The sequence below is a fragment of the Medicago truncatula genome, chromosome 4 (genome assembly GCF_003473485.1).
Source record: "Medicago truncatula cultivar Jemalong A17 chromosome 4, MtrunA17r5.0-ANR, whole genome shotgun sequence".
Classification (NCBI taxonomy): Eukaryota; Viridiplantae; Streptophyta; class Magnoliopsida; order Fabales; family Fabaceae; genus Medicago; species Medicago truncatula.
This window is the reverse complement of record NC_053045.1, coordinates 1,896,555-1,922,518: the sequence shown is the minus strand read 5'-3', so window position 1 is coordinate 1,922,518 and position 25,964 is coordinate 1,896,555. Positions and strand designations below refer to the sequence as shown.

At 33.0% G+C, this 25,964-nt stretch overlaps 4 protein-coding genes and 1 long non-coding RNA gene across 5 annotated transcripts; 3 read left to right on the top strand and 2 right to left on the bottom strand.

Annotated features, from left to right (window-relative positions):
- Positions 1–254: 254 nt before the first annotated feature.
- On the bottom strand, positions 255–3,917 carry LOC25491292 (uncharacterized). Its single transcript, XM_013599176.3, has 5 exons — positions 3,417–3,917; positions 1,537–1,590; positions 1,280–1,342; positions 1,099–1,167; positions 255–918 (listed from the first exon to the last, which is right to left on the bottom strand). Exons 1-5 carry the CDS (start codon positions 3,732–3,734, stop codon positions 655–657), a joined length of 768 nt encoding a protein of 255 aa, XP_013454630.1. The 5' UTR covers positions 3,735–3,917; the 3' UTR covers positions 255–654.
- Positions 3,918–9,973: 6,056 nt separating this feature from the next.
- LOC112420995 (uncharacterized) lies at positions 9,974–10,658 on the top strand. The gene is made up of 2 exons (XR_003010906.2): positions 9,974–10,305; positions 10,450–10,658. It is a non-coding gene; the product is annotated as an uncharacterized lncRNA (long non-coding RNA).
- A 4,004-nt stretch (positions 10,659–14,662) lies between these two features.
- Positions 14,663–20,031, top strand: LOC11420499 (uncharacterized). Its single transcript, XM_003604251.3, has 5 exons — positions 14,663–15,605; positions 16,335–16,417; positions 16,903–17,014; positions 17,185–17,237; positions 19,473–20,031. The coding sequence occupies exons 1-5, from the start codon at positions 14,762–14,764 to the stop codon at positions 19,650–19,652; spliced, it is 1,272 nt and encodes a 423-aa protein (XP_003604299.2). The 5' UTR covers positions 14,663–14,761; the 3' UTR covers positions 19,653–20,031.
- A 3,890-nt stretch (positions 20,032–23,921) lies between these two features.
- Positions 23,922–24,734, bottom strand: LOC11418692 (glycine-rich cell wall structural protein 2). Its single transcript, XM_003604250.3, has one exon. It carries the CDS (start codon positions 24,732–24,734, stop codon positions 23,922–23,924), a length of 813 nt encoding a protein of 270 aa, XP_003604298.2.
- Positions 24,733–25,230, top strand: LOC11423741 (pollen-specific leucine-rich repeat extensin-like protein 1). The gene has a single exon (XM_003604249.2). The coding sequence runs from the start codon at positions 24,733–24,735 to the stop codon at positions 25,228–25,230; it is 498 nt and encodes a 165-aa protein (XP_003604297.1).
- Positions 25,231–25,964: the final 734 nt, after the last annotated feature.

Genomic DNA, 25,964 nt, shown 5'->3' with positions numbered 1-25,964 from the left:
CACATATTTTCTTTTGTATACATTAAAAGTGAAAATTAGATGGATCCTCAAAAAGTATGATAACACTGATTTTAGGAAAGCCGTGGTCCCACAACAAAGTTAGAACAGAGAGCAGTTCAATTTACAAGCATGCTACTTTTGTTATTATTATTGTAACGTGCCCTACCAACTTCATGTTCTAGAAACAGTTAATTCCCCCCACCAAATCACACAATAAAAATTGAGAAAACAAGCAAATCAGACCAACACAAACCTGCTAAAAGAACCAGAATCTCATATTATCTTAATTGTAGACCATGTAATTACATTTACATGTAAATATTCTCTATGGTAAAGGAGGAAAAATGTTGAGGGGTTTCCCAAAAAGAATCTTTGAACAAAATAGAAACCATGAAAGGAAAAAGAAATTAAACTATAGCTGATGTTGCAAGGATCTCTACTGGCTAGTGACTACACTAACACTTCCCTCAGTACCACCATGAATTTAAAATAATAACTTTGTGATTTTGACCATGTTAGGGAAGCAAAATGGCTTACCACCAACAATTACATTAGCATAATCTAAGGTTAGTACTTGGTACCAATGCATTAGATCTTAAAAGGCATATTGCAAGCAACGATTGAGATCTACACAGACTCGGTTAATAAGCTTATCTAAGAGAAGTTGAACCCCTCCTCTAGAGGTAGATTTAGGTCAGGCAGCAAGAATCCTCGGTTATTAACATCTTGTTGCGATGAGGATGATGAAGCATTCATTGTAATGACAAATGATTCCTTCTCTTGAACTGTTTGAGACTGAACTAATGTAGATGAACTGCAGGTTGCGTCCAGATGTTTTGATTCGTCAACAACAATAGCTTTTCCAGTCACCAGAGAGGTTCTGGCTTCTTTTGTGGCCTTCTGTGACACCAAATCAAGCTGTTACAAGAGATCATAGACATAATTAGATAAATTAATACATCCATTCAATACAAGTAATCGTTAAGCAGAGGTTTCAAACATTGCTATGTAACAGAGAGCAGTACTACTCAATTTTGAAAGTGACAATTAGGAAAAATAAAAGATCTTAAAAAGAGTAAAAGAACAAGAAGGGTTCACCTTAATCTTCTTTAAGCTTTCATTTTTGGCTCTTTCTCTCTCAACTGTGAAATTCATGGATGCCAGTTTCTGTTCAAATTTTCAATACAAAAAACAATAAGAAATATATCTCCTATCAACAAGGTCTATACTCTATAGTCAATATATATACATTATTCAAGGGAGTTATTCAATATCATACATCTTTCAAATTTCCCCTTTCTTGCAGAAGCATCTTCTCTTCCTCAAGTAGTTCAGGCAGAGACTGCATTCAAAAGCATTAAGATACTAAGCATGTAACTCAAAACAGGACACATCATTTTCTTCAAAATGAATTGCAGACACATAGACAAAGTGAAAAAGATTTCATTTTTTTATTTTGACCCATGAATGTGATGAAATTATTGAAACAAAAGTTGTGCAAACAGATAAGACATTCAAACAAAAATCTGTACTTACCCTTTTCTTTCTTATCATCTTTTTGTAGGCAGTGGCTTCAGTTTGTTCATCAACCTGCAAGATACAAAAAAATATATTCAGATATCAGAGCTTAGACATACATAAATCACATTATATCAAGAATCTAACATAATTTCATAACATTATGAAGGCACAAGTATTGAAAATAATGACACTCAACCATCACAAATAAATGTAATAATGTAAATAATGTAGGAGAATACTATTACTAGTACTACTACCCTACCAGTATCTGTCTTCAGAGCACAGTACTCAATGTACCATATTCTATCATAATAATGTTACACTGACCCTACTTCCGTACTATACAGTGGAGTATATCACGTAAATCCCACTAAACTCATAAGATGCCATGATTTCTAAAATAAATAACATCACCTATTCTTTTGGCACACACTCTTATGTCCCACTACTTCATAATAATTAAACTAATCTTTCACATTGTGACAAATCAAGAAAGAAAAAAAACTACCTTTTTCACATTTTTCTTTAACAAACTTTACCATTGAAAAAAAAATATGTTAGTGATGCATTTAAAAGATAGATTTTTATCTTAAGAGTTAAGATTTACAAACACTAATAAGTGTTGGACTAGCTTAATTAGTCTTTTGTCATTAATACAACATTTTCCCCAATTAAGGATGCTAACAAATAGTTTCTATCAATAGAACACTTTTTTTCTTAATTTCAACTTTATTTTGCTTCTTATATGATTTGGTTGAATGATTGCATCACATATTATCCTCATCGCGGATAAAATTTTGAAAAAATAACATAATACGTGTCGGACACCAGCCTTCAATCAGAAGTGTCCGTGGTTTTGACCAAACCAACTTATGTAATATTCCTCTGATCTTAAAATAAGATTGGAGGACTATCACAATGGTCGGGGAAAACTAAAGTCTAACATGTGAATGTGAAGTGTGAACGCGTCCACACGGAAAAGTACAGTGAGCGAGATCACAGTGGATTATATTCCACAATCTCATTACACATTACACAAGAACCCAAAAAAACAAAGTACAACACAACCACTACTTGTGTGTGGACACGTCAATATTACGAAATTATCCTTAACAATATTTCGCCGCTTAAGCAGTTATGACAGATTCAGCTAACAAATAACAATAACAATATTCAACTACATCATTCATTACTATTATACTCATACTCATTTATTTTTTCAATAAAAAATAATATTTGTTTATTATAATTTTTTCATGATAAAAAAATCAGTTCAAATTATTATATTTATTCATTTTAATTTTAAAGTAAAACTAAATCCTACTTTTTTGTTGATGATGATGAAATCTTATTTTATCTGATTCACTATTATCAATAATAATTCACACAGAAAAAAAAATAATGTTTTTTGACAAGGATAAAAATCAAATGTTTTCCAATTTTATTATTGTTAAAACTTTAAAGACAAAAATACCCTCGGAAGTAGGGTTTTTTCCGTAATTTTAGGTTTAATGCGGCGCGGAAAAAACGCGACAAAACTCACAAAAGCCATGAGTTCTGTTAATCCAAGGGAAACTAACAGAACACTTCCACGGCGGTTCCGTTCATCGGAGATAGCCAAAAACCACCGATCTGATATTTTAAATGAAAAAACTACCCTTGTTAATAAAATCGTCAAAATAAAAAAATTAAATGGTATTTTCTTCTAAAAAAATTAAAACTGTCAGAGTCAGAGATGAAAGAAACCAGAAAATAGAGCTTTTTTTTCTTAACTGGTTTGTTTCGTTCAAACAAAACACGCCAGAAGAGAAAAAAAACCGGAAGAAGAAAAAAACCGGGTGATTAAACCGGAAGAGAAGAAGATGAAGAAAAACTGAATAGAAACGAAATCGAACCTTAGATCTTGAAGAATGAACCGATTTGATGAACCGACTGGATGATGCTTCATTACCATCGGCGAGGGTTACGGCGGTGTTAGCGGTGGCGGTACTAGCGGAATTAGCGGCGGACCAAGAAAGAGGAGTTGTAGGACTTGCTCTAGTGAACTTCACGGCGTGATTCCGTCGTAGCTTTGAACGTGGTTTTTGAACGTTCCAGTGAACGGTAAACGGTGGATAAAGAGGAGATGAAGGTTTTTTTGTGAAGGAAAGGAGAAAGTTAGCGACGATTGTGTCGTCAGCCATGGCTGTTTCGACCCAGTTATCGTCGTCCATGATGAGAGAGAGAGAGAGAGAGAGAGAGAGAGAGAGAGAGAGAGAGAGATGAAGATGTGGTTGCGAAGAAAAAGGGATTGAGAGAGAGTTTGTGTTAATAAATTTGGTGAATTGAATGAATGAATGAGAATGAAAAAGTTGGAATTGAGAAGAGTGAAAGGGTTTATATATTGTCTTTGTTGGTTGTGTTGGTGTTGACAAACAAACCTAAAGCCAAAGGAGTTTTGGCTTTGGTGGTGTGGACTGTGGGCCCTACCTACCCCTTTTGTATAACGTGGCATTCCATCTACTCTCTTTATTTTACTCTTTTTCTTGTTTTCCAATTTTTGATGTAATAAACGAAATAGATGTGTTCCGTGAGTTTTTTTGGTAACCGAGATTTGAACTTGAATCTTGTATATAATATGCATTATTTATGGCAACTGAACTAAGCTTATGAGAACTGATAAAATATAGTTTATGTATAGGATTGGAGTTTGTTGAATATCAGAAACATGTTCATATTTAAAAATGTGCGAGGTTGAATCACTAAACTATTGATCAAAAAAATTAATATGCACGCAACTGCAAAGGATAATTCATCGAATTAAACAGTGTCAATGGTAAAAGATAATTTAATCAATTAAGTAGGATTATAATGAGGAGCAAAGAGTGAAGACCTTTTTATACAAAGTTTTTTTTTTTTTTTTTTTAAGGAAACAAAGTTAGCACTAATGTAGGTGAGATTCAAATCTTATTCTATGTTTTGTGAAGTTTGAAGAGATTATTTATCATTGGTGCTCATGATTATCTTGTTTTTCAATTCATTTAGTCATTGTCATATAAGAAGGTACAAAATTATAATTATAATAATTAAAAAAGAAGGGTTGAAATTGATCAAGAAGAAGTTCCACTTCTTGTATGTTTTTATTTGTTGTTTTTGTGAGAAGTCAAATAAAATTATTCTTGTAACCGAAAAAAGAATAAAAATATTCTGGAGATATAAAATCTTTTTTATGTATTGACTCTGTTTTTATTTGTAGAAAAATGATCAATATTAATTGCTCAAGTCAAGAAAATATTAATAGCAAGAATATTTTGTCAAAAAATAATACTAATACTATAAGAATAAATTATTATGTTTTTTGACTAACGGTTATTTAGATTTTTTTTCGTTGTTTTAAATGTATGAATGTATTTCATGTAATAAATTCTTTCAAGAAAATGTAAATGGTTATTTTAGGAAAAAAATATAACTTAGGATTTTTTTTTGTTATATATAAGCTAAAAAACATTTAAGGAAATAAAGTGATGGGATATAAACATAATGCAATAAAAAGAAAAAATAGTGGAGCTCCTAACTTTATTTTCGTATAAATTCAGATTTTAAAAATATTGGCGAAGTGAAAATTTTAGTGCCGTCTGTTGGGGATTGAAAATCAATTTTTTTTAGACAAAAGATAGGTACATTTCTCTAGGAGTTTTTCGTATAATTCTTAACTAAAAATACGTTTTTTTTTTTATATAATAAACTTTGAAAAATTATGGATTTTATAGATTGAAAATTAAAGTTAAAGGTTAGCTTAACTCACAACGTTAATATTGTTATATTGGACATGTTTATTTAGATTCAAACTTAAAATTTTTTAGATGTGTATAAGTTTCAAATGACGTTTGCCACTTTTATACAAATTTTTTTAAAAAAAATATCAATGTTGAAAAAGAAATCATTTTGAAACAAAAGTTATAAATCTCAACTTAAGAGGAAAACAATATATCTTAATCTTATGGTAAAAATAAATATATATTTTTTTTATGAAAAGAGGGCTAAATTGAAAGGAAAAAAAATTATAACGATTAAAGATGTTAGAATCAATTTATGTCTAGAGAATGACTCTTTTCTCCCTCAAAAATAATTTTAAACATGTATGCATTCAGTATTTTCAAATTCAATTACTTTATCTCTATACGTTAATTTAATTCTTCAAATTAATTTTTTAACTCACAATTAAAATAACTTTTATACTCAATTTACTTTAACCAAATTCAATTCTAGCTATTACAAGGTTAATTTATTTAATAGTATTAATTTTCGTCTAAGTATAAATCTAACGCAATTATTGATGTGCTTGCTGCTTACCTGTCTTCCCAAAACTTTCCTTTATGATTTGCATATTTGATGTGTTTTGACTGAATTTTGAGTTTGATGTAATTGAATGATTACGCATTGGATTGATTTTTCTGTACTTACAAAGGTACTCTAAGGCAAAAAAAAAAAAAAAAAAAAAAGGGTACTTACATAATTAATTAATTACTTCTGAGAAGCGTGGAGTTAAAGATTTAGATTCTGCGATTTGATTTGTTTGTTATAATCTGGGTGTTAAATAACCAAAGGATCCTATTTTATTTTATTTTTCAAGTCAAGTAGGCACAGCGTGAATATGGAGATGTGTGGAATCTCATGTATATAGAGAATAGTACCAACATTAATTTCTTCAGTGTTTTTTCGTTGGGTAATTAATTTTTTCAGTGTTAATTTCAATGGTTGCGCGAATTATAGGAGAATTAAGCTAATGAGTCATACCATGGAATTATGGGAAAGGGTGATCGAAAGAAGACTAAGAAAGGAGACTCGAGTTACGGATAACCAATTTGATTTTATGCCTGGGAGGTTGACTATGGAAGCAATCTACTTACTTCGACGTGTGATGGAGCGATATCGGACGGATAAAAAAAACTTGCACTTAGTTTTCATTGATTTGGAAAAAGGTGTATGATAGAGTATCAAGAGAGATTTTGTGGAAAGCCCTTGAGAAGAAAGGGGTTAGAATTGCCTATATTAGGGCTATCAATGATATGTATGAGGGAGCTTTCAACTAGTGTGAGGACGTAGGATGGGACTACCGAAGATTTTCCCATAACAATAGGATTGCACCAAGGGTCAACCCTAAGTCCTTATCTTTTTACTTTAGTTTTGGATGTATTGACGGAACACATCCAAGAGTTAGCACCGAGATGTATGCTTTCTGCAGATGATGTAGTCTTGGTGGGTGAGTCGAGGGAGGAAGTGAACGGGAGGCTAGAGACCTGGAGGCAAACCTTAGAAGCGTATGGATTCCGCTTGAGTAGAAGCAATACGGAGTATATGGAATGTAACTTCAGCGGAAGGAGAAGTAGGTCTACCTTGGAGGTGAAAGTTGGAAATCATATCATACCCCAAGTTACACGTTTTAAATATCTTGGGTCCTTCGTACAAAATGACAGAGAAATAGAAGCAAATGTAAGTCATCGTATTCAAGCTGGGTGGTTGAAATGGAGAAGAGCCTCAGGTGTTTTGTGCGATAAGAAAGTACCACTTAAGTTGAAAGGAAAGTTCTATCGGACAGCAGTCCGACCGACGTTGTTGTATGGTACGGAGTGTTGAGCGGTTAAGAGTCAACATGAGAATCAAGTAAGTGTAGCAGAGATGAGGATGTTGCGTTGGATGAGTGGTAAGACTAGACATGATAGGATTAGGAATGACACCATTAGAGAGAGTGGAAATAGCACCTATAGTAAAAAAGTTGGTAGAAAATAGGCTTAGATGGTTTGGACATCTAGAGAGAAGACTCATAGATGCCGTGGTAAGAAGAGTAGATCAAATGGAGGAGAGTCAAGTTAAAAGAGGTAGAGGAAGACCTAGGAAAACTATTAGAGAAACCATTAGAAAAGATTTAGAGGTCAATGAGTTGGATCCAAATTTGGTGTATGATAGAACAGTATGGCGTCATTTGATCCATGTAGCCGACCCCACTTAATGGGATAAGGCTTGGTTGTTGTTGTTCTTGTTGTTAATCTCAATGGTTATTTTCTTTTTCTTTGCCTTGTAACAAAAAAAAATGGGTTAATTAAGTTTTTGGTCCCTATAAATATCTGCAGTTTTGTTTTTAGTCCCTATAAAAATAAATCACACTTTTTAGTCCTACAAAATTTTCCGTTAGTGTTTTTAGTCCCTGTTAAATTAAAATTTGTTTAATTATGCTTAAAATCTTAAATTTTTTAATGATTTTTTACATACTTATTTAAAACATTATAAAAGGTTCCGCCACAATAAATTAGCTAATTTTTTTTTTTTAGGTCCAAATTTTCGTTAGTTTTATCTTGAATTTTTGGCGTTTTAAAAAAATTATATTTATTTCATTACATGTTAAAAAATTCTAATTTTTTATAAAAGAGATTATTATAATGTTCTTAACATATCTGTTAAAAATCATTTAAAATTATAAGAGTTTAAGTATAATTAAACAAATTTCAATTTAACAGGGACCAACACATACTTTTAGTCCTTGTAAAATTAAAATTTGCTTAATTGTGCTTAAACTTTTAAATTTGTAACATATTTTTCACATACTGACTTAGAATATTATACAAAGTTCCTCCACAAAAAAGGTAACTTAAAATTTTATTATTAGGTCCAAATTTTCATTAATATAATCTTGAAAATTTGGCTTTTAGAAAAATTCATATTTAATTCATTACATGTTAATAAACAAAAAAAAAAATTACAAAAGAGTGTATTTCGATGTTATAAACATATATGTAAAAAATCTTTCAAAAATTTAGAAGTTTAAACATAATTAAATTTTTTTTAACAAAAGAGTAATTTGCTTATTTATTGTGATATTTTATTACGTTACAAAATGTCTAACAATTTGGCTTTTTAATAAATAGAGTAAGTTCCGATTTGTTCCTGAATTGACCGAGCAAACAACACAAATACTAAAGGATAACATGAACAGTAAGTGGAGACAATTTAAGCATGATTTGAAATCAAAAGGGTATAATGAAAGCAAAACTGAAGAGGAAATGGCTTCTATCATCCCTGACACAAGAGTTGATCCGTCCCAATATCGTGCTTTAGTGCACCATTGGTGTTCCAATGAAGGGAAGGTATATGTTTATTTTCAATGCACTGCCTATTTTCAATGCTGAATTTATCTAAGAATATTGCTTATGTCACGTCTTTTTATTTACATCCCACTATTTTTCTCTGTAATTGTGTTGGTAATTAGACTAGTCAGCTACTGCAACAAGAGCTACTACAACAATTACAACAATGACTTATTTGAATTGTGTTTTAATGCTTTGTATTCAATTGTTTATAGAAAATAAGTCAAATCAACAAAAGGAATCGCTCAAAATATGAGGATTTACATTGCATGGGAACCAAGAATCTTCCGAGGCTAATTCATGAGATGGTATGTTTCTTTGTATGACTTGTATTAGTATTTTAAACTAGGTTGTTTTGCAAATAGAATGCTTACTGTTCTTATTACAAATTTTAGACAACGAAGGCTATAGGAGTGCAACCTTCTCGAGCTGAAATTTATATTGAAACCCGAACTCGAAAAGACGGGAGCATTTGACTGAAAAGGCAGCTTCAACAATTGTAAGATATATTTATTTATAGTAAGGAACTGTGTAAAATTTCATGAAAGGTGTACTGTCTACTAACTTGCTTAAGTATAGTTTCCTTGTAAGTAATAACTTGAACCTTACTTGGATTACAAGAAGAAAATTCACTATAACGTTCTTCATGTAGGAGGAGTTAAAGAAGCATATGGCAGAGGTAGAAAATTCAGAAAATTCTCAAGTCACTGAAGATTCTACAAATTGGATGAATGATACATACTCAACAGTGAAAGGGCCTGAAAGAAGAGGACGTGTGCGTTGTCTTGGCAAACTTCCACGACATGCTAGTTCAAATATTTCATCTCAACGCACTAATTCAGAAGATAGACTTCAAAAAGTAGAAAGTGTACTTGAAAATCTTGTTGTTGTGCTTCAAATGCGATTTTCTGATGATCCACAAATTAATGATGTCTTACAGGCTGTAGCTCAAGAGGTAATAAATCTTATTTTTCAACTTCAAGAATGTTTTTCAAGAAAATAAAATACATTTTTTTTTCACTTAGGTACCTGATGTTGCAAGTGCTCCAAATGGTTCTATTGGTAATAATCAACAAACTACAAGTGGCACTGGTTCACTGCACTTTTAAGGTATTATCTTTCAATGAGGGTAAATGTGCGTTCACTAATTATGTGCTAGCTGCAACTTTTTTCCTTCTTCTTTGTCATGAATTAAAACTTATGTGACTGCGAGTTTGGTAAAGATGTATGTATACTGTTGGTAATCTTTATGTTAGCCGATGCAGTTTGTGGTCTGTGACATATTAGGTGTGATAAAGTTGAATGAATTCTTTGATGGAGCAAAAATGTCTGTGCAAGATAAGTTTATCACTTGGCAGATGACTTTGTGTGTTTGCACATGCGCACATGCACGGACGTAACGTGCATGTTGAATTTGGCAAGGTAAAAGATTGAACATAGGTGTTTGAGGTGTCATAGATAGAGAACAGGAAGATGAATATGATGTGAGCAATGAAATAGAACAAGCATGGACTAGCCATTGGACTTGAACAATAATAAGCCTAGTCACCTAGGATTTGGTTGGATATACTCTAAGAGAAAGAAAGTCATAGCCAGAGATAATTAGTTACATTTTGAGTTGACAAGTTTTTGAACCTTGTGATTTGTCAATTGATTCAGACTGGTATGTCCATTGAATATATCGCACTTGTTCTATGTTATTTTGGTTTTTTAATATTTTTAATACGAGGGATGATAATTTGGCAACTTATTGCATGACAACGTATCCATCTCTCTAACTGTTAATTATTTTTGGTCTTATTTTAAGGTGCATTGATGGAGAAGAGGAAGATGATCTGGTTTTGGCGGAACATGATGTGAAGAAAAGTATATGATTGTTCTTGATAGGGTAGAACCATATAAAAACTGTGTCTGTCAGTTTCTGCATCTTATAAGTACTAAAACTCATTTTGTGTATTTTGGTGTTGTCTTTAGTTATATGATTTGTCCACATTGGTGAATAATACCTTGAGAATATATGTTGGTGTTGATTTTAGTTTATATGATAATTGGTGAATAATACCTTGAGAATATTAATCTACCAATTTTTTTGATGAAATATAAATGTTTTTATAGTTATTAACCAGTTTGTATGATGGAGAAAAATATAATACAGTGCAACAACAATAAATAATACCTCAAAAAAAATATTTGGGGGTTTCCCGTTTTTAAAAAAAAAGGGGGACATTTTATAAAAAAAAAATTGTGGGATTGGTTTTTACCCACGGCCAGAGACGCTGTAGGTAAAAGTACTAGTCTGTAGAAAAATCCTATACAGACACACAACCCGTCCGTAGATAAAGGTACTGTTCGTAGGTAAAACATGCACCGACAGACAAAAATCCGTTGCAACTTGCTAAGTATAGTGCACGGCCAATGTGGCCGTGGGTGAAAGTTTTGGCCACATATACCTATGGAAAATAGCCTTTAGTGATGGTTTTTGCCCGTCACTAGAGGTCAAGTTTCTTGTAGTGTTTGGAGTAAATTTATAAGTTAAAGGAAACTTTAGAAATATTTACAAACAATTTTTTTTAAGGAATTTACCAACACTTTTTTTTTTTGAAAAAGGAATTTACAAACACTATTGGAGAAAAAAAAATGACAAACACTATTGAAGATTGAAAGATAGAACATTTACATGAAAATAAACAATTTAGACTCAGGTTTTGATCGAGCTTCAAAACTATGCATTGAGTGACGACGAGCACTCAACTCAATTTATAATCCTTAGGAAGAGTATTAATATCTTCTTAGTTGAGAATTTATAGAAAGGAGATGATGACTGTGATGAATGATAATGGTCAAGATGATTATGGTCAAAGTTGACAAAAATGGTGATGCATGACTCTTTTTGCTCTCTTCTTCTCCTCTACCATGTTTAAAACCCTCTCTCTTTTTTCTTTCCTCTCGTCTTTCCTTCTTTTTTTCCTGACTTGTTTTTTTCAAACATGTTAGTGTTTGTGTGTGGTTTATATAAAAATTTACATCAAGTTTTACTATCCTAAACATTATCTTTCATTATTTTTTTTCTTCATATTTTTAATTAAATTCATGTGTATCTTTTATATTTTTTAATGAAATTTTACACGGATTTTATAATATTATAACAATCTTCCATTGATCCTTTATAAGTTTTAGATTAGAATAGTGGCGACTTCATTGGAGAACGAATCTCGCTATATCCTTTTATATTTCCAATTTATGAGAGATCAACACTATGTTAGGTTGTTTTTGAATCGAGTAGCTTCTAATTGGACATGAAGAATATTGACGAAGATCTAAACTCTAATAGGTTCAAAGTCTTATAGGTTATGTGACCTTTTACTCATTGTTGTAGTATGTAACTGCATGCCTACAAAGGTATGCTTATCGGCTCCAAAAAAATACAAGTATAAGTTATTTTATCCATATCCCCGGTAAACATGTACAGACTATATTTACCTTAATTTCTTCACATATTCCCCAAGTTGCAGCCCAATTTCTAGCTTCTATACTTGTATTTAGCCTTTTCTGGGACACATGCATGATACTATGTTGTCATATACCCAATGGCGGAGCCAGGTAGGGACAGGGGAGGGCCATGATCACCTCAAAGTCTCAAAATTTTCATTTTTAATAGGTATTTATAAATATTTTGAACTAAAAGTTATTATATATATATATGTATATATATATATATATATATATATATATATATATATATATTAACATTTGCATCTAAATTTCAAGCATTTACATCGAGTGTAATGGTAAAGCATCGCGCCTATGAGTTATGTGTCATGAGTTCAATTCCTAATTCCTGTTAAGGGATCTAAATAAAAACACCTAAACCACTTGAACTACAACTTTATATTCGAGAAAAGGCAACCATCACAAGGTCCCTTATAAAAAGGCCTCCTATAAACTTCTTTTTAAAATCGGCATATATGGCTGTTTGATAACACAAAAAAGATAGCTTATAGCTTGTTGGACTAGCTTATAAGCTTGCTTTGATAAAATGAGATGTGTTTGGTAAAAAGCTTTTCTCACTAGCTTATAGCGTTTTTTAAGAAGCTAATCCAAGTAGTTTTTTAGCTTATAGCTTGTAGCTTTTTATACTTTCTTCCCATTCTAACCTTTTCTTAATTTTATTATAATAAAAAAAAAACTACCCACTATCTTCTTAAACTAACCACGTTTACCATATATGACTTTTTAAATTTTCTTGTCCACTTTTTTGTTTTTTTTTACTTTGCTCATAATTCATATAATATATAATTTTATATAAAATTTATAATAAATAGTGAAGCAATTAAATAAATATCATAAAAATAAAATAAAAATTGTAAAATAAAAAATTCGATTGAATTCATAAATACATTTATTATTTTGGAGATGAAAATAATTTGAAATATATTTAAATATTTAAAAATAAATGCGTTAAGTAATAAAAATTATACATATGATATTAAACAAGCATATCCTTTTATACTTATAGTCACTTCAACAGCTAATTTTACCAAGGAAAATGTTACATGAACACCCTTTATTCCTACACCCCATTGTACACCCCATGTATTAGAGATATTTTGATAAGTTCATCTCACAACCACATTTTATCTTCTATTTATGTGGGGTCCAAGTTGCCACGTCTCAGAATTTTGTGTGGGTGTAAAGGGTGTATTGCCACATGGGGTGGTACATGTATCATCACTCTTTTACCAAACACTTTTAATTTTAATCAGCTAAATTTTCAGCTATAAGCTATCAGCTATCATCCATCAGCTATCAGCTAACTTATCAGCTATCAGCTAGCTTATAGCTTTTTTTTTTTACCAAACACACCCTATATGTGTTAAACATGAAATATGTTAAAGTCTATCAAACTAATCTTCAAATATCGGTATCAAATTATGTTGTAATGAAATTAAAAAACAAATAAGCAGAAATGCAAAAATGGAAAATCTAGAAAACTAATACAATCATAAAGGTTAACTTTTGTTAATCTAAAATAAACATTCATCTCATGTTTGTCTCAACATCTTCCGACAATAATTTCAAGAACCACGAGCATGACTCCTCAGTCTTATTCTTGACCACTCCAAATGCTAATGAAAAATATTGATCATTTGCATCTCTCACAACTACAATCAATAAGATTCCTCCAAATTTGATTTTCAAATGACATCAATCTATCCCCGATAAATGGTTTACAACTTGTCATATACACTTTCTTGCATCCACCAAAGCATAAGTAAACAATAATGAACCTTGGTTGAACAGTTAACAAGGATTTCTCCACATTTATATTACAAATGTTTCTAGTACCTTTATAAGCTCAGCTGCATGCCTCAAAACAAAATATATTGTCTCTTGCCATCACCCTCTATAATCTCCCTAGCTATTGGTCTTAGGGTTTTGTTTGCTATATGTCAAACTTATATAACTTTATAATAAAGATTTCTCCACATTTTTATATCACAAGTGTTCCTAGTTGACACCTTTATAAGTTAGGTTGCATACCTGAAAAGCAAAATATACTGTGTCTTGGCATGAACACAATTTGAAACATCAACTAATCCACTAATCTCATCCATACCATGCTCAACAAATATGTTAACCGCAAAGTTCTTACTCACAACATAATCTTTAATCTCAATGACATCTTAATCTAATTTTTTAAGCCTAACATTAAAATCTTCATCAATTATCCACCATAATCGATAATTTTTTATTAGTTTATCTCTAGATTATAGATTTTTGTGTCAATAAATATTTTTTTTTTAAATTTATGTTTGTCCATATATTGTCATATATATATATATATATATATATATATATATATATATATATTTTTTTTTATGATGTCCGGAGTTCGAAGTTACCGATTGAGCTAAACTAAATGTTTAACATTTCCCTTAATACAAACAATTGCATATTTAAGCTTAAATGCTTTTTTGAAAGAAAAAAAAAAACTTAAATCTACAATTTTACTGTTTGCATTCACTTTTTTCTTCAACCTTACACAGCATCTAAAATGAACCAAATACAAAAACCCTAATCTCACAAAAACCCCTCTTTCTCTTTCTCCACCACCACCAATGGCGCTTCTTCTCCGTCTCAAAACCACAAAACCCAAACCCTACTCTTCACCACTCCACCACCTCTTCTCCACCTCCAACTCCGGCGACAATGACGGCGGCGACGGCGACAAAAGACCCTCCTTCTCCGAGTCCTTACGCCAAGTCAGAAGCTCATTCAAACAACAACCAACCTCAAACACAACACCTTCCCCTCTCTCTCCCTCGAAACAAAGCGAATCCTCTGTTGATATCATGAGCAAAATCCAAAGCTTCCGTTACAAAACCACCGTACCTGATTCCGATGATCTATTAACTCAGAAGAAGACAATCTCGTTTCAGGATATGTATAGTAGAATGCATAATCGATCCAAAGATTCCGCTGCGAATATTGGTTCGGATTCGTCGAAAACTACCATTGGTGGTGGTGGGATTGGACTTGATGTGATTCGTGGAAGTTTAAATCAGCTGAAAAATGCGCCGAATCAGACTCCGGTGACGCCGAGGTGGAGACCGAATATGTCGCCGGGGAATAGTGGGACGAGTTTGTTACCAGATTCAATGTTTGGGAAGGAGATAAGGGATAGGTTAGCGAAGGTGAATGATTCAGGGAGTTTTGGTACTGTTAGGTTATATATGCATGATGAATTGGGTGAGAAATTGAAGAATTTGAGGCCTCAAGTGAAAGGAAAAGATTGGTTTTCAATTGCTGAGTTGAGTGAGAGGTTGAAGAAAGTGAGGGAAATGGATGAAATTGATGCTAAATCGAGTAAATCTAGTGCTGATACAAATCAAGTGTTTAACATTTTGAAAGATTCTGTTCAACATATCAAAGCTAAAGAAGCCGAGAAACCCAAAGCTTCATGTTAGTAATATTTTTAATTTTGTTTGTTTTGTTGATTTGATTTGATACTGTTTCAATCGTTCCTTTTAGTTATGATATGATGGTGATGACGATAATGATAGACTAGAGACGCTTGGCATTTCATCTTCCTCTAAAGAGGAAATCCTTGAGTTAGTATATCCGATGTTGTCGAAATGCGACGCTACAGCATAGTTGAATTTGAACAATTTGCTATTGTTTTGCAAGACACTGTTTAGGTTATGTTTGGTAAAAAATAGTGGATAGCTGCGATAACGGATGAACTTATAATTGATACTAGATAAGGTAGCTGATAGTGGATAAACTAGCCCATAGTTGATAAATTAGTGGGTTGAATGGGAAAAAGATGATAAGCTATAAGCTATAAGCTCAAACCCTACTAGAAGTAGCCAGTCATGAAGCTCAATATGCTAGTAAAAAAAAGCTGAAATTTGTCTTGCTAAACAGAGCCTTAGTGTAAAGTGTTGTCAAGTAGGGGATATAGGACCACTATAATGTAGTCGAATTAGAAGAAACAACTATTTTCTACAATCCGCGATTGACAACACTGAATATATCTTTGTATATTGCGTCTTTGGTCATGTAGTAGTGTGATTGAATGTAAAATAAATCTATAATAGATCTTGCCAGGTGGGGGACTGTGGTCATGTTGTAAGGCTATTATGATGTGATTTTATATAAAAAATATAAGTGATGGTGTGATTTTTTCAGTGCAGAGAATTGATATGTTGTCCCTGATTGGCGGGACTCCAAGCTACCTGTCAAAGCCTCCTAAAGAGCATCTTGTTGAAAAGGCAAGCATGGTTTCGTTTGATATATATCTTATTTATAATTTTGATTTGTTGTCTGTCCTTCATGAATTGTTGAGGTTTGACCTTCATCTGATAGCTACAATTGTCAAATCTCAAAGCCCGTGGTTAATAACTCTAAATTATTTGTTCTTTGTTTTCTCTCTATTCAATTAATCTAAAAGGCTGCTTATCTAGTGAATGTTGAATCCATAGTCAAACATTAATATATCAAAACATTTTTCTCCCCACTTTTTTTAAGCTATTACAGCCTCATGATGAAATTCATCAAGTTATTGTCTATCTCTTGCTATTTGTTGATTGCTTTGGTCATTTCTGTAATTGAGAGTTGTAGGTCGCATGATATTTTGAATTAACCTCGTGGTGTCTGGATTGTTTTGCTTCACATGTCGATGGATAGGCACATTTTGTTTTGTTAATGGTGTTAATTAATTCATTGTCCTAATATTTCCACTCTATTTTTATTCCAGTATTTTCATCCGGATAACATGTCCTCTGCCGAAAAGTTGAAAATTGAGCTCACAAAGGTTAGAGATGAATTTAAGATGTCCGAGTCAGATTGTGGCTCTGCTCGTGTTCAAGGTAATGGAAACTACTATTCATTAACTGCTTTGTGAAGTGTTTGATATTAAATTTGGACGGGACCAAATAGGTTTGCTTTACTTATTTTCTTTCATGATCTGATCAAGTGTGTGGAATATTAGTAGGAACTTGTTGATGAATTAATACTAACCCACTAATGTGTTGTGCAGTTGCGACACTCACAACCAAGATTAAGCATCTATCATCAGTTCTACACAAGAAGGTGAGTTGCTTCTTTGTTTGTCATTTTTCTGATATATTATTGCGTCTGTAGATCAATGGCTAGAATACTCCTCAATAGAATATCTGTATGTTCAACTATTTGATGTACAAACACTGTTGATAGTGTCTACTGTTCTGCTTTGTTTATGAAAGACTGTTTTAGTCTGTTACGTGTTTCTTTTAACTAGTTTAAAAGTGCCGTCTTTTTACCAGTTTTCATAGTCTGTAAAATTTTCTTCTGGCTGCGATATTTGAATGTGCTTCTGTTAGGTGATATTTGAATGTGCTTCTGTTAGGTAGGAGTAGAGTTTGTAGTTACAATCAACCAACTCTAGTACTAACTTTTTTTTTAAGACCCTACTGTATGGCGAGTCATAACCAGTGTTGTTAAATGGCATTGGTTTAGCCGATTTTTTGACAACCACTATAGGCATTTTGTGAAGGGGGCCGCAATGGTGTGTTTATACGACAGATTTTTGGCCATCTGCCACTAACAACATTGGTCATATCTGTACAACTTTATAAATATTCTGCAAAGGAGACCGGGTCCATAATGCACAGCCATGATTGGATTTTCTATCATTCAGTTAGAACTTTATCTTGAGCTAGTATTTTAATATATATGTTTTTTTTTTGTTTTGTTTTTTTGTTTTTTTTTTTTATATAATGGCAGTTTGACTCGACTTAGTCTGGCTCGGGAGCTTTATTTTGCAGTGTCTTCTATTGAACTGTATGTTGCAAATGAGTTAATAAAAGCTTCCAAAGAATGCTAGGGTCACACTCTCTTAACCCATTTCTTTAAACACACACATCTATCAAGTCACGTCAGCCCCTATTTTTGATCTTTACCAGTTAACTGGTCCTGTAAGTTGAGAGAGAAAAAAATTTGTTGAAATTTAGCCATTCCAGAGTCTCATCTCCACGACATGAGCCCGCTTTTTGTTGTCTGGCTCGGGAGCTTTATTTTGTAGTGTCTTCTATTGAACTGTATGTTGCAAATGAGTTAATAAAAGCTTCCGAGGAATGCTAGGGTCACACTCTCTTAACACATTTCTTTAAACACACACATCTATTAAGTCACGTCAGCCCCTATTTTTAATCATACCAGTTAACTGGTCCTGTAAGTTGAGGGAGAAAAAAATTTGTTGAAATTCATCTCCACGACATGAGCCTGCTTTCCGTTGTCTACCATCTCAATCGCAATCTCCCTTGGTCGTCTCTATCTTGTGATCTGCTGCCAACATATTGTTTATGTAGCAAGCTCCGGTGGCCATGTTGTTTATCTAAAACAATTTAGGTTTCATTGTATCTCAGACAAATTATGATGGGTATTACTATGAAGGTGGGTAAATTCAATTGCAATCTTAGCCAGAGTCATAAAAATCATAGCTTAAAAATCAATTGCAATAACCCATAGGCACGAGTAACAATAACGTAAGCAGCATGAATGAATGCGAAATTTGCGAACAGACCAACAAACTTAAAATTCAAAAAGCAAGAGTAAACAATTTTTTTATACACAACCATCTTAGAAAAGGAATATTGTTGGGTAGATTGGATGAAAGCTGGGATCTGACAGAAAAATTTGTAGTGGACAACCAAGAGAACTTGCAAGACCAGGACCGTTTTGGTGGAGAATGGAGATGGTGAGTATAGAAGGTGAAAGGTTAATATCCAAATTAATAAAAGAAAGTTTAATATCATTACATCATTAAAAATAGTGACATGGCTTAATGGATGGGAGTGTGTTTACAGGAGTATGTTAAAGAGTGTGATGTGACCCTAGTATTTCATTTCTCGTAAGCTTCCGCTCCATTTTAGTTCCGATGTCGGAAGTTGTAATTTTCTGTGTTCTACGAGTTCATCATTTGTTTAACATGGTGGAAAGTGTAATATGCGGCTCAATTTGATCCCAGTGCAGAGAAAATATGTTCACAGTTGCTATGATTCTTCTGTGAACAAAATCTTAACCACGGCCTTTAATATAATTTTGAATTGGTAACTGCATACTGTCCACATTTATATATTATGCTCTTTGTTTTACTTACCTTACTGCGATTTTTGCTCTTTGACATGCCTATCCTAGTGGGCAATGAATAACCCTTATCACTGGTCACATTAATTATTCCCTGTCCTCTAGTTACTCCTAGACAAAGGGGAAATATGGCTACAGAGCTCTGGTCTGGCATAGTATTACTATTTTATCCCTGATTAAACTCTTTCTGTGATGCTTTAGGATGTGCATTCTCGGAAAGGTCTGATAGCAATGGTTCAAAAGAGGAAAAAGTTGCTGAAATACCTCAGAAGAACCGACTGGGATTCCTATTGTTTTGTTCTCTCTAAGTTAGGTCTACGTGATAATCCAGAATATACTTATAAAGCCCGGACTGGTAAATCGGGTGACGTAGCCAATTAAATAAACCCCAACATAAACTAATTGAAAAAAAAAAAGAACACCCAGCTGATTTTATCCGGTCTGAGTGTTTGACTAGCCAGTTCAAGCAGCTTAGTCAATGGTTTTCCATATTTTGCTTCTACAAGTGTTGTTTCCATATATCCATGGCTGAAGAAATGTGTTGCTCCATTTTCTTTTTTCTGTATGAAGATGAGAATAATATTGTTGCCAGCCCATTATATTGTTTTTGCCAGATCTAGGTTTAATTTATGGTAACTGTTGAATTTCCTATCAATTGTTTTTGTGGGATTTTTTGTTGTCTTTTCCACCGTAATATTTCTTGTATCATACATAATTGGAAATGGATAAATGAAGTTAGGAGAGAATTCTGTTTGATTCACTTTTCATAGTATATAAGTACTATAACATATTGTAGCTTTTTAAGCCAATAGTTTTTCAAGTAAATTCTATAACCTGTTACGCCAATTTTGCAGCTTGTTAAGCCAACATATTCTAAGTAGGCCTGTCCATGGTTTGGTTCACAGAGAAAACTTTACTGAATTGAACTGAATTTTACTGCAGTTCAAAAAAAATGAACCAAACTCTTGATGATTCATTCCAAACTGAACCAAACTGCCATAACAGTTCAGTGAACCGGTTCAATTTGAACCAAATTGAACCAAAAAATATATTTTAACAATATGAACCAAGATAGAATTGAAACCTTAATATGTTAAATTATGTATATAAAATGTATGTAATCCGTGTTGAAAAAACGAGAAAATTGAAACACTTGTCTAAAGATGTAATGGAAATAGAGAGGGAGGATATAAGTATCAAAGCAGACAAAACGCACAAATTATGCAAAAGAAAATCAAATGTATGCAATATGAGTAGAGCTGTCAAAAATGGGCCGGGCTCATGGGCCGGCCCATTAGCCCATATTTTTGGGCCGGGACTAAAAAACTAACCAAAAATGCACTCGGGCTTTTTCGGCCCAAGCCCATTTGGGCCATAAAAAAGTTGGGCCGGGCCTGGTGGCCCACCGGGTTTTGGCCGGCCCATTGGCCCATATTTCATTTTATTTTTGTTAAAAAACAACATATTTTTTTTAAAAAAATATCAACTAATTTAAAATTTATTAACAAAAAAATATTTAAAAAAATAAACTTAATAATATGGATGAGTTTAGCTTACAGTTTTAAAATTTTAAAGTTTATAAATTATTAATTTGATTTAATTGAAAGAATAATCTAGAGTTTAATTATTATTCAATGTTAATGTAAAAATTATTTATATTTTTATGTCCATCCAATCATATTTTAGCAAACAAATAATGGTGAGTAACTAATACATAAGAAAATACATAAAAAAAAGTGAATAAATTTTAAAAATAAAACATAAACGGGCAAGGCCGGGCTGGCCCATGGCCCACCCGGGCCGGGCTCTAGAATTCACGGCCCAATCATAAACGGGCCGGGCCGGGCTGGCCCATTTCAATAGTCGGGCCTCTCGGGCCCGAGCCGGGCCGGCCCATTTGACACCTCTAAATATGAGGTATTGGAGCGTAAATCACAATACGGGAGAAGTTGAAGCATAAATAAAGACCCCTTCATGGCATTGGGACGCCATAAAGGGTTTTCATGGTGGAGATTCTTTTAACGACAGAGTTACTACTAATGTGTGACCTTGAGAGACTGAGAGTAGCGTTGACATCACTGTTCGACATTCGAGACAGAGAACGGTGAATTGGTGATGGAGCTTCAATTCTTCCCCTCTAACTTTAGTTTGTTTCTATTTAGGATTTTAAGAATATTTGATTAATGATTTTACTGTTCTCTAATTTTAGGTTTTGTTTGATTTTGCTTATCTTAGTTTGAGTTGTATGATTTGTTATGGTTCAGCCATGTCTCAGTTCTGGTTACCGTATTGATATGTTATGAGTTGGTTTAGTTCAGTGTAGTTCTCTAGTTCGGCTTGATATATATTCAAAATTTAAAAATATTTGAAAGAATAACATAATAAATGATTAATACTTTAATCACAATTATTTCATTTTTAAGAATATTTAATCTTTTTCTTAATTTAAAAAAAAAGTAAGCCATATGCTTTCTTTGCCTGCAAACAAAGCCTAAAGAGAATGATTCCTCTAACGATTAGTGTCAATTTCACCCTTGAAATTTTTTCTCTCCAATTTTATTTATTTAACACCTCTACCATCCTTTATATATTCAACTCGTCTCATTGGAGAGGAACACATATCCCAGAGGACAGAATTAAAGGTTAGAAAGCAAGAGGGTAAAAAATATTACAGACTGCATTTCAGGTAAATCAGTCTGCTATTCTTCATTTATCTGCAGATTCTTTTTGCTATTTTTACTACTATCAGTTTTTCTAACTGCTCTCTGTTATACTTATCAGTGATTTGGTCAAACTGTTGAAAGTACTGTAAATATAGATAAATGTAACAAGAAAATAAGAGAAAAAAATGAGGGGTGAAAGTAAAATTATGAAAGATAACAAAAATTATCAATATTCTTTACCTCAACCAATAAATTGGACATTTGTTTAGTTTTCCACAAACATTATTAATGATTCCATGCATGCAAAAAAAAAAAAAAAAGGTTCCATGCATGCAAATAAATGAAATGAGAATTTGACACGCATAGGACTAGAATGCTTACAAGTTACAAAAGCATTGAAGAAAAATATAGTGAAATACTAATATCAAATCAAATTTTTTTTAGTTAAATTAAATTGGCACGTACAACTAGGTCTTCCATTAAATTCCCTTACTACAGCAATCACTTCTACAAATCTAAGTTATACACAGAAATGTACAAGAAAATAAGAAGACCCATTTTTATGGTGTATGTGTGTCAATTAGATAGAGTGCATGCATGATGGCATGCAGATATATTAAAAATGCAATTAATAACTATTTCCTCATACTCTTTTCATATTTTCTTTTTTCAATCTTTTATTTTTCCTATCACATATTATATTATTATTATTAGTGTCCCAATATCTCATATCATGCGTTATATTTGTAAGGATTAATTCATAATTTTGTTTTTAGTTTCTGTAAAATTTTTTATCAGTATTTTTAGTTCCTATAAAATTTTTCCATCAGCATTTTTAGTCCCTTTAAAAAATTTCCATCAACATTTTTGATTCCTAAAATGTTTAAGAAAAATGTCACAAAGACTAAAAACAAAACTAATAGCATTGAAATATTAATTACTTTGAGACCAATATATTTCAATTCTCCTAACTATTCTAATAACTATATTGATATGGTTATTTTAGTAGATAAAACTATTTTTTTGTTAGTCAGATGAAATGACTATGTTATTGAAAAGTCACACAAATAATGGAGGAATTGAGAACGGTCACGATATATGGCTTAACGATTTCAATATTTTTATCAATTAAACTATGATTTATGGGCATAAACTTAAAATATATTGTATATAAAACTCATTTTATTATTAGTACAATCAATTATTTTCTTAAAATACATGCATAACCTTAAACGACACTTAGTTTTAGATTGAGGGAGTTTGACTTTTGAAAAAAAAATTGTTATTACATCTTCTATTTCTCTTTGAGCATAACTATTGGTCTCTTTAACGAAGTTAAGGAGTAATTCATGCATTGGAACACCTAATTTATACCTTGAAAACTAATATATCTTTCCATCTTCCTTTTGTGCATTGGAGCAGAGTTGTGGAGCACCTCTCACACTTCATTTTGTGCATAAAGAAAATAATTTTCCATCAAATTTTATATTTGTAACTGGCCATGCCCACGTTATAATACCTATAATAATATCTTCATAAGTATTTAATTCTTGTCTAAATTTACACGCTGCATTTAAACCTTCCACGCAGACTGATACAAAGGACACTAAAATAAGGGAACAGTAGAGTTAAGATTACTACTACTTTGTGTCTCTTATATAGGCACTAGACACCTTATAGCAAGACAATCTCAACAAAACCTAAATATAATCCAAACTCTTATATAACACAAAATGAAAGAGAGTGCAGTGATTATAGCTTTACTACTAGCACTTGTTTTGTTCACACAACAAACTCTTGTTGAAACTAATAAAACTTCCAATCACAAACATGAAGAGGAGTTAACAAGATCTAGAAATATTAGTAGTAGAAACTTTGTAGGAAAAAGTATAAAAAGTCTATTTTGTGATCCATTTTTCTTTTATCTATTTGGATGTTGTGGCTATTGGCCTTTCCCTACTTTTCCTTCTCCTGATAACCCATTTGATCAACCACCACCACCTTCACCACCTCCGGCGTGTACTCCACCTTGCGCTCCATCACCACCACCACCTCCGGCGTGTCCTCCACCACCATCACCTCCGCCGCCTGTTTGTCCACCACCACCTGTTGCACCCTGTTGTCCATTACCACCAACTCCATCACCACCTCCCTGTTGTCCAATACCACCAACTCCATCACCACCTCCACCCCCTCCATCACCCCCTCCACCCCCTCCATCACCACCTCCGCCACCATTAGTCGCATCCCCGCCTCCTCCATCTCCATCATCCCCGCTTCCTCCATCTCCATCTCTACCAACACTACCAGCGGTAGTCCCACCACCTCTTGTAATTCCTCCTCCATTAGCAGAAACACCAACATTTTCAATGCTATCACCTCCTCCTATTCCCATCACAAACCAACCAGGCATTTCTATTCCACCACCACTTGTCCCTACATCATTTTCATTGTCACCACCACCATCAAAACCAGGCATGACACCACAAGATCCATTTTCATTTTCATTGTCACCACCACCATCAACACCAGGCGTTTTGTTTCCTCCTCCTATGGTTCCAGAACTTCCACAACAACCCCCATCTTTCACCACGCCAAATCCAACACCAGATAATTCGCCTTCTCCTCCAGAGATTCCAAAAGAACCACCATCTTTCTCCATGCCAAACCCAACACCATATAATTCTCTTCCTCCTCCAGAGATTCCACAAGAACCACCATCTTTCTCCATGCCAAACCCAACACCTGATAGTTCTCTTCCTCCTCCAGAGATTCCACAAGAACCACCAACTTTCTCCATGCCAAACCCAACACCAGATATTTTTCTTTCTCCACCAGAGATTCCACAAGAACCACCAACTTTCTACATGCCAAACCCAACCCCAGATATTTTTCTTTCTCCACCAGAGATTCCACAAGAACCACCGATTTTTGCCACGCCAAACCCAACACCAGATATTTTTCTTTCTCCACCAGAGATTCCACAAGAACCACCAACTATCGCCACGCCAAATCCAACACCTGATATTTTTCTTTCTCCTCCTGAGATTCCACAGGAACCACCAATTTTCGCCATGCCAAATCCAACACCAGATATTTTTCTTTCTCCTCCTGAGATTCCACAAGAACCACCAATTTTTGCCATGCCAGCACCTGATGCTTTTATCGCGTCACCGGTGGTTCCTGAGTTTCCAGGTATCCCACAAGACCCTGTTCCTAATCCTGATCCTGTGCCGTGGGAAGACCAGCCGTCGCCATCAGAAGTGTTTCCGCCATCGGTTGATTCACCTCCATGAATGCATTTGTTATCCTTACTTGGAGCTATATTCAGTTCTCTTATTGGGACTTAGCTTGCACTACTTGTTTGCAGTTTATGCAGTTTTGTTTTGTTGGAATTTTGTTTTATCTATCTTCAATCAATGAAAAAGTTTCTTAATACTGCTAGTACTATAATTTATGTAACTTCTCAATCATTTTGAATGATGATTTGTTGTTTTTTAACATACTAAGTGATATGTTATCCGAAGTAAATGATATGTTTTCTTTCTTTCTTTCTGTAAAGTTGTGCTACTAATAACAAGTAAGTTCCCTAAAAAAGAAAAGAAGTAAGCCATGAATCATATTCCCGATCATCATTATCATAATTTATACTATATATAAAGAAAATAGTCCATTTTAAATTGACTTTTTCTATTTTCAAATTACTCTCAACTTTAAGAGTAACTCATCTAACAAATAGATAAGACTAAATTCATATATTAAAAAAAATGTAACAAATTCAATCTTTATTGTACACGATCCTTTATTCTTTAAAAAAGATAACTGGTGGGAGTGAATTTAAAATTAAAAAATATAACAAATACACAATATGAATATATCTTTTATTTTTTCCTTTATACTTTAACAAACACAATATAAATATGTATATAAGATTTTGGCCTATCTTTTTCATTATCCCAATCAAGGACGGATCTATACATAGGCTATGTGGGGCTAAAGCCCCACATCTAACTTCCCTATTTTTTATAAT